Raw genomic sequence first — 17,406 nt, 5'->3', positions numbered from 1 at the left:
AAAGATCCCAGATAATTCAGTGGCTTTCTCCTCCTTTCTCCACCAAACATCAACAGGTGGCGCTGCAGTCACACTCTTCACTGTTGTTCATGCATCCTCAGGACAAAGAGCTTCCAACAACTTCAGTTGTCATGAAGCAGCTCATCAGCCCTTCATCAGAACAACCGTGACACATTCATGTTTTGGTATTCATATGACAGGCTGATTTTTGTATTTTTGTTCTTTTTTTTTAAAGGTGATGATATGAGGTTTATGACCCCGTGCCTGTTGCATGGCACCTTTCAAGGCTATCACTGCTAAATATCACTTCTTACGACACCGACTATATAAAGGAGTTGTGCATTTGTTCACTGTATCCTCTGTTATTTACCTTAGATAACTGATTTCAGACAATACAACAACAAAAAAATGAGTGGGGTCCTTACTGTCCCTACCTGCGGTTGTTCAGGAGATCACGAAGTGTGTCCCTGGAAAATTAAGAAGACATGTCACCATTATTTCATTCAAGTTATTACAGTCAGTTAATAAGCAGGAAAGTGTGCTATTACCTTTCAGGGTCCCTTTTAATTCTCTAGAGGCTATAAATAAATCTACCGAATCATATATGCACAATTTCTTTAAAAAAATAAATAAAAAATCCATTTTTTTTTGTTTGTTTTTTTAGATAAAAATAGACTTGAAATGATACACTGACGCAGATATGGACCACATAACTGTATGTCATTTGGCTCATCGTCGTTTGAATTACCATTAAGGGAAGCATCTGAGTGTAAGAGACCGCCCCATGTATCCGCTGCTGCTGCTGCTGCTGCTGCATCCAACTTGCTTTCACACTTGGGTTCATTCACACACACTTTTCCCACCGGGATGGAGCCGCTTCAGCCAGCGCGCAGAGCCAGCGGGGAACACACACGCTTTCACACGGCACACATGGATGTACGTTTATGGCGAATATGTTCTACCTTCATCTGGATATTAACACTAGTTTCGAGTTCGAGGACGAGGATTTATCCACCCAACGAAGGTGAGTAAGGAGGGAATCGTCTCTGAGCGAGCAGTGTGTGTGCGTGTGTGTGTGCGTGTGTGTGTGTGCGTGTGCGTGTGCATTCGGCTCCTGCACGCTGCACGCGCCCCGTGCGCGTCCTAGGATGGTAACGAGGATCAGGACGAATATGAAACTTGAACAGCCGTAAAGTTGTGATTTTCGGAAAAAAAGATCCCAGTTGTTATTTCTCCTGGTTACCTCGCGGAGTTGTTCCTCCAAGGAGTTCAGCTTCATGTTCTGTCTTTCTACTGCGATGTCACGAAAATCTTTGGTTTCTTGGACGTTTCCACATGATATGGTCACTGTAAGCGCACACTGTAGTGTTAGTGTGTACTTACCTTTTATTTAGTAACAGTAACCCTTGAAACTCATACTTGGTTATTGTGTTCTTTATGCATAAATAAGAGTTGATGCTGTTCAATAAATAGCCTAGTAGCATTTCAAATTATGTACACTATTTATCTGACATCATGCAATGAAAAGGATCATTGTTTAATTATTACAAGTAGTTATAAAATATAGCAAATCAGGTGAGGTAGACTTCCTGCTAATTCCATATTGGTCGCGAGCTTTAGTATGCCTTTCTTTCGTGGTGATCTTGTGGTGCAAAAATGTATAACTTATTTCTTACTGCTAAATATATATATTTTTTTTTTTCATTAAGCACTGTAGGCTGTTTGCCCTTAAACCTTCTGTGTGTGTGCGTGTGCATTTCAGTGACCCTGCTGGATACCAGGACAGTGCCAGGAGAGCTGAAATGGGCAGCCAGCCCTTCAGAGGGAGGGGTGAGTGGGAGCTTTTTTTTTTTTTTTTTTTTTTTTTACAGATACACTGTTTACAACCTGTTCTCTCTTTAGAAAACACACTCACTCTATCTCTCTCACACACACACACACACACACACACACACACACACACACACACACACACACACACACACACACACACACACACACTTGTACACACTTGGTATGGGAACTGTAAATAATCATCCCACAGATTTTGAAATGGTTTGAAGTGCTAATATGAGATTTCTGGCGTCGTGTTTGGCACACAAAAAGGCATAAACCAGCTTGGTAGTGGGTGTCATTTTTTAGGGATTTTTACTACCATGCAGTTGCCAGAATGAATCGTGCAAATGTCTATTTTGTATGGCATCCTCTCATCTTTTTGTACTTTTTGTTGTGGGGACACTGTGATCTGCCATCTATATGTCCTTCCTCTTACTCTCTTACTCGTCTCTCTCTCTCTCTCTCTCTCTCTCTTTTGATCAGTGTCACTCTCACCTCTTTGTTGGTTTAAGAGTTATTATTGGTGAACTTGACTCTTATTTCTTCAGTAACCATGCTTTCATTCTCTCACATGCTGCTTGATTGGCAGGGTCCTGGTCTGCACGCACTGAGCTTTTGATTACAGCCCCCTCCAACCCCCAACCCCCCACCTTCAGCATCCTTCAGCCACACACACACACACAAATCTTTTTTCCCTCTGACAGCTGTGATATTGTCTGCTGACAAAGACTCCAAAAGAAGGAGGCATCATACCCCATGACAGCTTTTTTTTTGTATTTACAGCTCTCTTCCTCAATACACGCATACCCTACAAAGACACACACATATGAACACACAAAGACGTGACCATGTGCTCTCGCTCATGCATACACGCTCTCATGTTCACACACTGGTAGGAGTGCACAGCTACGGACTAAAGAGCTGGACCGGTGCTGGATTTTTGAAGGCCGGTACCGATTTTGATATTCGAGAAAAAAAGAAATCTGATAATGATACTATTAGCCAATGTTTTTTTCAACTTTGAACTTTATTGCACAGAATGACAGTATGACAGTAAATGCTCAACAGTAAACCTCACTGGATATAAAAAAAAATAAATAAATCCCCCAAAAAATACATAAATAATGAAGTTGAATTAAGAAATGTTTAGGCCAAATGTTCATGAAAATGAAGCCTGTGGAACATTTACAGTTTCTGCCAACACATATGTCAAATTTGAATTGATCAATATATCTGTAATATCGGCCTATAAGATCAGTGCTGATGACATATCGATTCAATTAGACACCCCCCCCCCCCCCCCTACCAACACACACACATTGTGATATTCTCTGGCTCTCCCTCTCTTTATCTTTCCTTCGACACGGCGCATTTAGTGTGTATACAGCTCTCACTAGAGCAGATTATTATTCAGTGGCAATAAAAAGCCAATTTGGAGTTGGGAGGCTCAGCGGTCGTTTGAAGGGTCACAGTACAAGGCAAATAGTTGGCTCTATTGAGACGGATGGTGCGGTGAAGGTTGAGCCGGCTTCACTTGTATGGAAAAGTGTGTGTGAAAACCTTGGAGTCGCAACAAATCTGAACCACTGACCACCGCAGAATATTAATGCAAGAATGATTGTTTTCAAATGGCAGACGAGGATGCGCCCCTGCATCTGAAATGTGTATGTTTTTCTGGATTTGTGAGGACATACAAGCTCAAGTGGTTAAAAAAACCTCCACAGGGAGCGTGTTTTTCTGGTCATTACTTCTGTAAGAGTATTTCTGCGGTAAATCTTGTGTCTACTAGGGCTAAAAGATTAGAGCTTAGCTAAGTTTAGAGTTAAACTTTCGGTGTCAGCTCATGCCAGTGCAGCATGAAAATCAACTTTCTGAGGCTTGCTGTAATCGTCACAATAAACATTTAGCAATGTTTATGTTTTTCACAATTGCATCATCATTTGCAGCTGCCACCAGAGGCTGTTTCTGTACCCTTCTTAAGGTTTGAAACCACTTACATGTACTTGTTGGTCCATTCAAGTACTGTGACAACTGAAACTTGAGAGTCAGCAACCTTTTAAATACAACGCTCTTCCCCATTCACAACATCTGGGTATATTGTTTGTCTCCCAGGTTTCATTTCCTGACAACATTACTTATAAGCATTGCGACTTGGTAGATACTTATTCAAATGTGTTCAAGTTTACTGAATAAGAAAAAAATTGGACCTGCTTCTAACTGCGTAATGATCACTTTGATGGAGCATCTGCTTTAATGAAGTTTCTCCAAATTGATTTTCACACTGTTGGCATGCATTGCAGTGGATGCCTTGAAAGCAAAAAAATCAATCTAAATGTTTTTGTTACATGTTGTAAAGCACTGGCCGGTCATGTTAAGTAAACACAGTTTGTCGTTAAGGAGCAGTCATTGAAACCCTGTGTAATCTGTGGGCGTGCTCACAGGCGTAGTCATACAACTGCATGTGTGTTTGTTTGCAGTGGGAAGAAGTGAGTATAATGGATGAGAAGAACATCCCCATCAGAACATACCAGGTGTGCAACGTCTTAGAACCCAATCAAAACAACTGGTTGAGGACGGACTGGATCCCTCGGTCCGGCGCTCAGCGGGTCTACGTTGAAGTCAAGTTCACCCTGAGAGACTGTAATAGCCTGCCAGGAGTCACCGGCACCTGCAAGGTACAAGAAAACATGAGTTGTCTATGATGTCTATGATGTCTATGGTTTAGGCACAGTAGAAATTTAAAAAAGAAACTAGGAGACAACAAGGCTTTCCAACATGTTAACTTCTGTGCTAATTAGTTAATGGACAGGTTACACAGCTAATCAGAATCAGAATAGGTTTTATTGCCACAATGAGTCCACTTTTGTGGAATTTGCTTTGGTGAAAGGTGCATACAAACAAATAATATGAAATAAACAATGACTACAGAAAAGCAAATATATACATACAAAGTAACTGAATGGGTTGAGTGCAAAATTTGCAAAGAATATGCAATGGGCAGATGTAGAGTCCAGGATAAAGGTTATAGTGCAAGTGTAGGGATGGGGGGGTTAAGAGTCAGTTGCTGCTGGTTATTCAAGCACAACTCCCCCCCCCATCCCCTTGACTCAATATCATATTAAGAGAAAAGATGAGCGCCGATGATGATAAATAGACGCCTGTTTTTTTCTGTCCCTTTTGTCCTGTAGGAGACATTCAATCTGTACTACCACGAGTCTAACGAAGACCGAGAGAGCTACATCAAAGAGAGCAGCTTCATTAAGGTGGACACTGTGGCAGCAGACGAGAGCTTCACCCAGGTAACACCGACCAACTGAGTCAGACTTTGAGTTCTTTATCTTCCCTCCGCTCACTTTAATTTGCTCTTATCCTGAAAATGAAAAACCCCTGCGGCACTTTACTGCTATTTTTTATTTGTTTTACAAGCACTTTTATCTTCGATGTCCATTCTGCCATCCCAGAAATGCTGGCTGGGTACTTTTGCCTAGTCCTCACAAAATTTTATTTTTTTCACATTGTAGGCATTACAGCTTATTTTACCTTTGCAGTCAATATAAGTCGATCTGGATGAGAGCCAAATGTGGCAAATGTGAAGATAGGCCATGCATAGCAATTCCCACTTTAGCTTGAACAAGCGAGTTGAATTAATGAGGGCTGACACAGTTAACTGCACATTTTCATTAACGTAGCTCCATTCTTTTTCCATCCAGGTGGACGTTGGCGACCGCATCATGAAACTGAACACCGAGGTGCGAGACGTAAAGGTCACGACCCGGAAGGGTTTCTACCTGGCCTTTCAGGATGTCGGCGCCTGCATCGCTCTGGTTTCCGTCAGAGTTTTCTTCAAAACCTGCCCGCTCACCATCCGTAACCTGGCAACGTTTCCCGACACTGTTACCGGGGCCGATACGTCTTCGTTAGTGGAGGTCAGGGGGTCTTGTGTCAACCAATCAGAAGAAAGAGAGGAGCCTAAAATGTACTGTGGTGCTGATGGAGAGTGGTTGGTTCCTATTGGTGGATGTCTCTGCAACCCAGGATATCAAGAGAAAGGTGGCACATGTAAAGGTAAGTGGAGCTGCGCGCAACACAGCTGCTCTACCAAAATGTGTTGTTTGTTTTTGTAATGGTCCGACCGATCAATTTTAGACCCTCCGCTCCCCTTGTGTTACCTCTTCTTTGTCCCACAGGCCAATGAGTAATAGTGCTCAAGGTAACAAGCTATTTGCTAACAATGGAAAACAGTGAGATTTGGTTTGTATAGTAATTAACACCTGCTTGATTATTCTGTGGATTGTTTTAAGTATTTCCAAGAGTTATATTTAGAATTGTTGTTGTCTTAAAGGGGATACTCAGATGATTAGATGATTAAACCATGCAGCATGTTCTACAACACTTAATCAGTGTGGATGTTTTTGCCACTTTTCACAAAATGATAGCTGATGAGTTTTATCAGAACTGTCTTTTGGAAAAATGTAGATTCAAGATAGGTTGGCGACAGAATATTAAGTTACACATTGCAATCCATTTAAGTTGCAGTACAAATTACACTTTTTTTTAATTGGCTTAAAGTAGCTATGTATTTTTGGAATAGTCAAACATATTTGACAGGAATTGGCATTTGGTTTTTTGATGGCGCAACAAACAAACTCAGACTCCTTAAAGGAATAATTTAACATGTTGTGAAATACACTTATTTCGTGCCAAGACTTAGATGAGAAGATTGATGCTGCTGTCATATCTGTCCATTCAACATGAACTTGGAGCCAGGATATGGTAACTTATCTTAGCTTAGCACAAAGATTGGAAACAGGGGGAAATAGCTAGCCTGGTTCTGTCCAAAAGAAACAAAATCTACCACCTCGAAACTTGCTAATGGACATGTTATAGCTTATTATCACTGTCCTGGTTGCCTGGCAACTTCACAGTGAAAATAAGAGTCTAGAAAGTTACTGCACCTGATAAAGAAATAGTCCAACTGCCAGAAAACCAAAACAATTTTTCACATAGTTTACTTTTTATGGATTGTACAAAAAAGTGTGTTTACTAGTGAGCTTTAGGCTGCAGGTAACATCTGTGTTGTTTTTCAGATAACGGCAGCTACAGACAGAAATACAGACAAACTTTTATACCGTTTAGCTGTCAGCATTTTAAACGTGTTTAATCCAGCTGCTAGCTAACGTTAGGCTGCTGCCAAGTGTAGTGTTAACTCGTTAGTGTTAGTCCGTTTTGCTATTTGGTCCGGTAGATAACGGTCATTAAGGCACCAGTGCCGTATTAGCGCCGTCTCGGTACCCAACCCTAGTAACAGCTGAATATTCTATCTCATGATGAAAAAGTAGAGACGATTGTAGACAAAAATGAAGAGAGATTTTATCTTAGTTTTTATTTTATGCAAAACATTTTAGTCTCGTCTTTTTCGTCAACAATAATGCATGTTCATTTAGTCTTGGTCAGCGTTTTTGGACATTGGTGCAGTCTCGTCATCGTCTCGTCTTAGTCATGGAAAAAAAGGTTGTTGACGAACATATTTAGTCTCGTCTCGTCTGACGAAATTAACACTAACAGAAGGGTTCCACACAGCGAAATTTGGCATCGGGGGGCGTGGTCGCCAAAAATACACGCAAGACCGCAACAGAACACCGGCTGCTAGGCAGCTAGCAGAGAGGGTTGAAGCTAGTAGTATAGGTAGTATAGTCCGAACATGCTAGCGGTTGACCTGTCGGCTAGCTGAATAATTTTGAGTGTTTAAACTAACTATCGTTCTATGTGGTGGTGTATTTGCCCTGTTTAAGTTTGTGTGACATATAAACAACAATCCGTGTTGATACAAGTGTCAATGTTCGCCAATAAAAACATGTAATCAAAGAAATGCACAAGTAGCCTAGCTGCCTGGCTAGGCTTTACAATGAAATCCAATGTCCGAACATGCTAGCGATTGGCCTGTGAGTGTTTAAACTAACATATACAGTGGTCTAGTTAGTGGTGTATGTGCCCGGACTAAGTTTGTGTGTGATATAAATCACAATTTGTGTTGATACAAGTACCAATGTTCGTGTAGAAACATTTTAATCACATACAAATTTTCATGATACAGCTCTGATAACCGCCGCCATTTGGTCAGACTTTTTTTGTAACTCCCGCCTCCAAACACGCGGACCTGATTGGTTCTTCAGTGGTCCTCATTTGAATAAAGTTAAACTTTCGTTAACTTTGTCTTGCTTGCCTCAGCGATTTGCTCTCATCTCGCCCAATCAGGGTGAATATCGTCTCCATTCAACCTCAATGAGAGCGAAGCGAAATTTTGCCGTGTGGAACCCTACTGTAAGCCATGTTAGCTCCCCGGTTTCCAGTCTAAGCTAATTGGCTTCTGACTGCAGCCTCATTTCCAACAAACAGACATGAGAATGGTATTGATATTCTCATCTAAGCCAAGAAAGCATATAAGAGCATTTCTCAACATTCCTTTAAAATATTCACCTGTACTGGTCGTAGGAGATACCAGTAACAATCGTTACATTTTTAGTTTGGTCTGCACTTTCAGCTTCTTTTGAAAAGTAACTCTTATACAGTATATACATCATGTCATACAACATCAATATCCTCAATTTAATCAGTTTATCTGATATCTTTTAATAAATCCAAGATGTAAGAGATGTAAGTCCTGCTATTGAGTATCAGTAGAAGTTCTTGGGTCTCAGTGTGAGGTGGGCTGATATAACAACCATCTGGACTAAAATGTCTTTCTATCACTTACAAATCTGGTCTGAACTTCACGGTAACAAATGTTCACACCTTTCACCAACATACATGTGGCGTGCATGACGTGTAATGTTTGGAAGTGACTTGTTGTGATAGCGAAGACGACTAAATGCGCGTGTTTGTGTGAGAAAGCGGGGCGAACGGGGCACATCAGACTTGGTGGAGACACTTTTGCAACATAGCTTCACTCCCCCTATTCAGTCTCATACTCAACAGACACACAACATGTTCGCTCAAACACACACACACACACACACACACACACACACACACACACGCAGATGCACAGAGGCCAATAGAGACAAGGGAGAACGACTCACTGATCTGCTCCCTCAGTTTTATTTATGAAGCCTATCCCAGCAGGCTAATTGTATAACAAACAGACCCATAATTCAAAGAGAAAAGGAGAGACGCTGAGAAAGAGAAAGCCAAAGAGATGGACATAAAGAGAGCAATGCAGTGAGTGCCAGTTGGCGTTAAAGGGGGGGGGAGTTGACTTTTTCTTCTTTGCAATAAGAAGAGCAGTAGCCAAAATTCTGTGTGACAAACGTTCCCTAAAACCTTCAACCCGCTTGCCCCGTTTGTTCTATCTGAAAAGAGGAGGAGGTTTGCGGGGTGGTCCCTGAAGCCTGAAAGATGTTCCTCCTCAACTAGATTTAGGAGAGACCCTTGACTTTGTTAAACCTCCAGCAGATGTGAATTGCCATCTATCTATCTGGTCTCCTCTGCCGTCTCCCCACTCTCACTGGCTGTCAGGTTGTTGGCAGGGCTCAGCTGCCTCAGTGGAAATCCATCAAAGTCTGGATGAATACCCGAACGCTGCTCGGCGAAAACTCTGACCCTGCAGTATTGGATAGACGCCTTTACACTTCTTCCATTTTAAGTTTGAAATTTGCAGAGAGAAAGAGAGGAGCGGGGAGGGCAGAGCGGGATGGAGGAAAAAGGCAGATCGTTTTGAGATGAGATTGCGATGATCTTACTGATGTCGTTGACGTCAAGAGGTTTCTGGATCTTCTAGACTCTTGTGCCTCCACTCGGTCAGTATAACAGACAGGTAGACAGAAACTGAGTCAATATAGCTTGGACAGGTGGGTTCATACTGAACAATGCAGAGGGAAAAAATTATAATTTATTCTCACTTTATGCAACACTTGAGCGAAATGAGCTTACTTGCCTTCTTGCAGAGAGTGAGATTTAAAGATTGAGGAAGCTTGCAGACTGAGACTTGTGTTTCTTCACTTTGTATTAAACAAACAAGATATAACATGTTTATTAATGAGTTGTTGAGGTAAGCAGAGCCAGGCTAGCTGTTTCCCCCTGTTTTTCCAGTCTTTATGCTGAGCCAAGCTAACTTTCTCCTGGCTTCCCATTTAACGGACAGATATGAGCAAATACGTGTATTTTACCAAAATGTCAAACTATTCCTTTAGTTTCATCCAGGGAATACCTCAAATTATAGCAAAAACTCAAAACAGTGCACCTTTTTGGTAATAAACCATGCAATGTTGTAATAGAAGCTCATAGAAATTGCTAATTCAGCCTTTGCATGTTTGTTTGCTATTAATGTCTGCCTATAATATAGGACTCTCTATCTAACTAAGATATATGATATATCTCTTCTGTTGACTTCGGCTATTGACCCGAAAATATGGGATGTAGAAATAAGCGCTGAAAATGTGTAGATGAAAAAATTTAACAATTTAAAACGTTGGAAAAAAAGCCCAAACAAACGTCAAAAACGTTGGGGAAAAAAAGTTTTTTTCAAGGTTGACGGGAAGACAACACAAGGGATATATATAGGCCCTATATATCATATATCTTAGGAAGATAGCTTTTTATTTACAGCTACATTTCCTGGTGCAAAAAGCACATTTTGCTTCTGTGTAGATATTTTTACTCGCTGCATTTAGAATTCCCCAAAACTCCTGTTGAATTGAACTGAATTCAGACAAGAGTAGGCTTAGCCAAAGCGGTGAAATGTGAAAAGTTCATTTTCACTGTTGACACAGAGTAATGAGGATGGAAAGGATGAGATGAGAAGCTCTGGAGAGGAAGAAGGGATTAGAAGTTGAATGGGGCGAGAGGGGGATTGAAAGAAGGCCACTGACAGCAGAAGGCATCAATACAGGGCCGCCCCTCCCCCTGCTGGGGGTCCGTCATCGGGTGCAAAGGGGACGGGTAGAGAAACACAAGAGAGGGGGAACTCCCGTTCTTTTCTAAACCCGTGGTTAAGACCGAGGTCATGACTGAGCCTGATGAAGACGTCAAAAACTCTGACTGACAGCCACACACACACACACACACACACACACACACACACACACACGGACACTCATACAGAGAGTTCAGCTGCGGAGTGCTAGGGTCATGACCGAGGTAGATGAAGACGTCAAAAGTTTGACAGCTGCAATCCGTCTGGGAGGATCGGAAATGAGGGAGGAGAGACAAGAGGAGAGAAACAACAGAGAATTGGAAATGTGAACGGCCGGAGAGGCGGAATGAAAGAGGAGCCTTTGCCTTTTTGTTTAACCGTCTCTACACTGGCCTCCTTTTTCTGTTGTCTGATTCTGCTTACTGCCTGGCAGACTTGGACTGTTTTGTGTGTGTGTGTGTGTGTGTGTGTGTGTGTGTGTGTGTGTGCGTGTGTTCCTGTGTTCCTGTGTTCCTGTGTTTCCCTGGGTCCAGAGAGATTTCACGGTTGTGCTTCTTTCCAACGCACCTGCAGTGTCTCGTCAACAGCAGAAAGCGTTTGGAACGAGAGGGATGAAAAGAGGGAGAAGAGAGAGGGAGAAGAGAAAGGGAGAAGAGAGAGGGAGAAGAGAGAGGCAGAGAGAACGACAGCCACACTCAAAGGGAAGAGAGATGACAGAAAGAAAGATTGAGCAGATGAGAGAAAGAGTGCCTAATCGGCGTATTCAGTCCCTCTAATTATTCCATCCCATTTCTGGACTCTGGACATGTTGGATTGCTCTGCGTGTGTGCGTGCGTGCGTGCGCGTGTGTGTACTGTATCTCTGATTTCCTCCTGAACAAAGCCCTCCCACCCATATACGCACAGTTTGGAGGACTGCCCAGGAATGCCTAGAGAAGAGTGTGGTGCTACAAACGGAGAGGGAGTTGGCGCGCGTGTGCACGAGCGTTTGTGCGTAAGTGCACGTACGGCAGGTGACAAAGCAGGCAAAGGAATGGCACAAGTGATTGTCTAAAGCAAGCCAAACCCAGGTTGGGGGGAATGGTTTGCATTCCACCGTCACAATCTGTGTGTGTGTGTGTGTGTGTGTGTGTGTGTGTGTGTGTATGTGTGATGCTATTGTCTCCTTCTCCCAGGTTGTTCTTAATGTGGAGGAGGTTTGCCAGCTCCACCACACCGTCTGTAGCTCTCTGGCATCGGAACAAGCCCCGCTCTCCCTCTCTGTCTCTCTGTCTCGCTCTCATTATCCCTCCTTTCTCTTCTCTAACTCTTCTCCCCGATCCACGGTCAGGGCTCGGGGGTGCTGCTGCTGGTGGCGGGGGGCGGTGATCTGCGTGTGATGGGGAGGTGGTGGTGGTGGTGGGGGGTATTGTTGTAAAGCCCTTTTCACATGCTAATTTTCGCACTGTTGGCTTTGGGCAAGCACACACACAAACACACACACACACACACACACACACACACACACAAATTCACACACATTTCTCTTCAAACCACCAGTTTTTGTGAGTATTTGAATTTAGACAAACTTAAAGCTGTGGCCTTCCACTGAGCACATTCTTAAGGTTTTAAATGCGGAGCGATGTGAGGAGCTGGTGCCCATGTAAGATATGAGATGATTTTGATACCAAGCTGTGTAGGAATGTCCCCAGATGTCTCCAGTGTTTCTGGGGAGCGGGCTGGTCCTTTCAGTGAAGACATACAGTAGGGAAAAGATAAGAAGCAGGTCTTATCTCCAGCACTTTTCTGTGGGTTTTAATTAACGGGGCATGACCCCTGTGATTAATAGTGTCCCTCCTACTCGCGTGACAGTCTATCAATCCGTCTATCAATCCGTCCATCCATCCGTCACTCTGTCCCTCCCTCCATCCATCACAGAGGCAGGTGTCACACTGGAGCGGTCGGGGGTACTTCCTCCATCTACACCCCTCTGCTGTGCAGGAACCAGGGATGATGACAGATAACACGGGGTCAAGGAGAATACACGTCACACACACACACACACACACACACACACACACACACACACACACACACACATATCGATACAGTGTGCCGACAAGGCTCTTAGTTGGATTTCCAGTGAGCCTAATTTGCATTTTAGGTAGCATATGAATGCATATGCAAATGACGACAATGCTGATAGTAATCAAAGGGCACCTTCCCCTCCGCTTCTCTCCTTTCTCTTCATTTGCTCTTTTTTTTTCCCTTTTCACCTCTTTATCTCATGCTCCTTGTCAGTCTATTTATCTCTCTGTCTCTCTCCCAGTAAACCTTCCCTCCATCCTTCACACTTTGTCACTTTCTCATACTTGTCTCTAGCAGACAAGAACAGCTTCTTGTATTGCAGTCTATGTGCTCCGCTGCTAACGGGCAAAATGTGCACACGTTAATAGACGTGCGCACATATCTATCCCTATCCCCTTATCTTATCAGCGGGTGCGTATGTTTGTGTCCAAATCCCTCCCAGTTTATTGGTTGAGCTCGGGCTCCGCACGGCCCTCGGTAGCGTAGGGTTAATGCTGGGTTAATGACAGCCTCATGAGCTCTTATTCCAGGTCAGCTGCGCTCACCCCCCCCCCTGCCGAAACCACCGCTAAAAAGGACACAAAAGGCTACAGACAACAGAGAGAATAGAGACATGAGAGGGCGCTGAAGGAAGTTTATGGCTTCAAAATGCTTGCTCCTTTCTTTCTCTTCCTCCTTCAGTCTGTCCTCTGTGTTGGAGACGGATAGAGGATTGGGTGGGACAGAGACAAAGGCAGTGTGCTACCCCCTATGGCAGAGTCTTGTTTAGCCCTATAATCAACCCTTAAGTCCTTTGCAGGTCAAATACTTCTCTCTGTCTTTCTCCCTTTAATTCCCTCCCTTTCTCATCCATGGCTCACTTACCCACATTGACAATGTTTACATGGACATAATATTCCCTTTTTTTGCCCTTATTCTGAAAAAGACGATTATTCGACTATAAGCTGTTTTCATGGCTATTGACAGTGAATATTCCATATGTAGCCGTGCAAAATAGGATTTTTTTCCACCGGTGGCGGACTTGTTGGACCGTTCGAACACAACCTCCCTCTTTCAGACTGCGGTAAAATCCCCGATTGAGTTGCATATTCCAAACATATACACAGTACACATGTCCAAAGAATGCCTCTAAAACCCGAATAATACCGGCATATCTCACACGTCTTAATCGGAAAATGCTAAATTCGGAAAAAGGCCTTATTCGGAATATCCAAACGAATGCGCCGTGTACACCACCTGTATCAAATTCAGAATATTGTCATATTCTGAATAATAGTGGACTATTGGTGTGCATGTACTGTAAACATAGGCCTACTCATTGATGATTAAAAACAAAGGAATGTGCGCAACAGCAGGACAGTGTTCCTATTGTATTTTATCTTGCATATGATGATATCAGCTGACACATTATGATGAGTCAGTCCCCAGATGAAAGCCAGCCTTATCAGCTGTAAATGGGTTCATGAATTTACAGGTTTAGACTTGGCGCACGTGTTTGTCGTGACATCGAGCCACAAATGCCGCAACTCGCCTCAAAGCTTTCTCGAATGTTTGACACGTGGAGAGGGGTATATGCAGAGATACAGCAGGAGTGAGAGAATTATCAGAGACACAAAGACAGATAAGTAGAGGTCGAGGAGGAAGTGCGCAGGGAGCCAATGAGGGATGTTGTGAAAAATGTGAAATGGAGGGCAAATGAGTGTGTGAAAGAGCAAATCCATGGTGGCTCACGCAGATGGGGCAGGATGGTCGGTGCGAGTAGATTACAGAGGAGACTTCCTCCCTCTCATCTACTGATGAGAGTGTCATAAAGCACTCTGACACACTCGAACACACACACTCACTTATACACATACACACACACACACACACACACACACACACAGACACATCATTCCCACATTCCTATCCACTCCCCCTGGGATGTCTTCATCTCCCTTGGAAATGTGAAAGGGATGGAAGAAAAGGGGAGTACGGGGAAAGATGGTGTGATTGAGAAAGAAGAGTGAATAGGGTGTGATGATGATGAAAAAGGTGTTGAAAAAAATGATTGCAGAGGAAACAAATGAAGGATTTCCTTCTGAAATTAAAGAGAGAGAGAGAAAAAAAATGGCTCGAACCAGCCACGCTTTGCCATCTCTTTTGCTTCGCCAGTGGATGTCAAACGGTATAATTAGGCACTCATTTATTGTATTGTTGCTCTGTCAATGCGTGAATTCCTTGGTATACAGGGAGAAGATTTCTCTCCCCCCACTCCCTCTCTGTTTCTCTCTAACCCTCTCTCTTTCTCTGTTTCTCCTCTTTCATATATTTAAATGTCAGTTATATTTGTGTTGGCGTTGGAGTTTTGATGTATTCTGTTCTAGTGTTTCTGGTTTCTGTGTGTGAGTGGGAGCTGATCAGTAAGTGTTCTTTTAAGTATTTCTCATTAAAATCAAAGACCAAAGAAATCATAGTGCCCCTTCCCCTCATGCTACATCTGTTTTGCGCTTGATTTTTCTTTACAGTTGTTACTGTTTGGATTGAAATGCAGTCCATGTGTTGATTAATGTGTTGCCTGGGCTGCCTAAGCTGTAAATATGGAAGACAACAAAGACTGTAGGGGTCAGGGGTCAGCTGAAGTGTCATCAGGATGGACTTTTAAGCTGTAGTGCACGACTATTTCATATGCATGTCCGACCGTTACATTCAAGCCATTGCTAAATGATTTGATACAAAACTAATTAAGCCTATCAGCTCCACAAAAACTCTCTCTGGATTTCTCAGCATGGCTATGTTTACAAAACGGTGTAGTCCGGCGACATTCGCGCGCAACAGCTCGAGTGTTGCATTTTATGTCGCCGCTGAGAAAAGGACAACAGCAGCGTTTAGATACAGATAATATAATAATCTCTTCACCAAAGGCTAGCGTCATGTGGATGGACCGACAGCGTTGTTGTCATTACTTAGAAGTCCTCATGGGGAGGGGGCGACAGAAATCACGCACTATAGCTTTAATTGCTGTAAACTGACTAATAATATATATATATATATTTATATATATATATATATATATATATATTTTTATATATATTTTGAATAGTTTTTGATTAACTTGATATTTTATCAGTGGACCAAATGTGGGATTGTGTACATCAGGGCTGCAACTCATGATTTATTTTCATTTTTGGAATAATCCGCAGATTATTTTCTTAATTAATTGATTACCCGTTTGTTGTAGAAAAAGCATCAAATGTCCCATGTTGACATTATTTAAATTGCTTATTTTGTCCAACTGCCGTCTAACAGTCCCAAAGACATTGAGTTTACTTACTAACCACACAATATGGACTTTTTACGGGCCGTAACTACTGAATTGATTTGGCATTTTAATTAAATAATTAAATAATTGAAATTGTTGCTCATTTAGATTAGTTTAATCAACTAATCATTTCAGCTTTGACTAACATACGTATATGTTCGTCTATAATAGCTGAGCATGAAATACAAGTTAAACTGCAAGCTGCTCTTTAAAACACTGCTCCATAGCACCACTAGTGGGAAGAAAAACAAACACAGGGTACATTTAAATAAGTGCTGCGTTCTGTTTAAGGTAACATCTTGTTACTTCATTTTACAAGTACTTTTTAGTGTCTCTCCCAAAGTCTGTGCCAAAGTGACCTGTTGTTATTGACATTTTCTGATGTCCTGTACGTGGCTAAGCGTTGTTATCAAATCTGTCTTTTTCTGTCCCTCTGCAGCCTGTTCTGTTGGTTTTTACAAGACCAAGTCTTCAGATGCAGGATGTTCCAAGTGTCCTCCACATAGCCACTCGCTCAGAGACGGGGCGACTGTCTGTGACTGCCACTCTGGATTCTTCCGCGCTGACAGCGACCCTCCCTCTATGGCCTGTACCCGTAAGAACACACACACACACACACACACACACACACACACACACACACACACACACACACACACACACACACACACACACACACTAGTAAGACTATAGATAAGTGAAAACACAGACAATACGTGCAAAAAAAGCACACTCATTGTCTCCCAGCCTCTCTATCTCTACCAAACAGAGGGAGACACAAACTTGTCTGAATGCCACCCCTGTTTCGTGATCCCATTACTTATGACTAAGCCACCATCTACATCCTGTCTGGTAGTGATAAGTAAAGACATTGAGAAGTGAATAAATGTCCTCTCTCTCTCTCTCTCTCTCTCTCTCTTTCTCTCTCTCTCATGCTCTCTCTGTCTCTCTCTCCACATCTCTGAGTAGGCCCTGTGCGACAGACTTGGAGACCTCGGTCTGTGTGTCATAAACTTAATTATGCCTATATACAGCACATGGTTTCCTTGGCCTGGGAAAAATGAAAACACACACACACACACACACACACACACACACACAGAGAGATGCACGTACTCTGTCTCTGAGACACACAACACACAAAAAAGAAATACCACAGAAGAAAACATCCAACCCATCAAAAACTTCTCTGAACAGTATGGTTTTCAGTCCGATGCCAGATGTCTACATTTCACCCACCCCCCCACCCCATACACCCTGTATACTTCCTCCCGTTTTGTGCAGCGTAGAAT

General features: G+C 42.7%; 1 protein-coding gene across 1 annotated transcript in view; it reads left to right on the top strand.

Moving 5' to 3' along the window:
- Positions 1-859: 859 nt before the first annotated feature.
- Positions 860-17,406, top strand: part of LOC114565333 (ephrin type-A receptor 4) — a 30,880-nt gene continuing 14,333 nt past the window's right edge. Inside the window, exons 1-6 of the mRNA XM_028593321.1 lie at positions 860-1,024; positions 1,763-1,830; positions 4,314-4,511; positions 5,025-5,135; positions 5,547-5,901; positions 16,554-16,709. Coding sequence (XP_028449122.1) covers positions 868-1,024; positions 1,763-1,830; positions 4,314-4,511; positions 5,025-5,135; positions 5,547-5,901; positions 16,554-16,709 — 1,045 coding nt within the window. The 5' untranslated portion in view covers positions 860-867. The remainder of the gene's footprint in view (positions 1,025-1,762; positions 1,831-4,313; positions 4,512-5,024; positions 5,136-5,546; positions 5,902-16,553; positions 16,710-17,406) is intronic.

Source organism: Perca flavescens, chromosome 12, assembly GCF_004354835.1.
Source record: "Perca flavescens isolate YP-PL-M2 chromosome 12, PFLA_1.0, whole genome shotgun sequence".
Lineage (NCBI taxonomy): Eukaryota > Metazoa > Chordata > Actinopteri > Perciformes > Percidae > Perca > Perca flavescens.
This window is presented reverse-complemented; position numbering and strand designations above follow the sequence as displayed.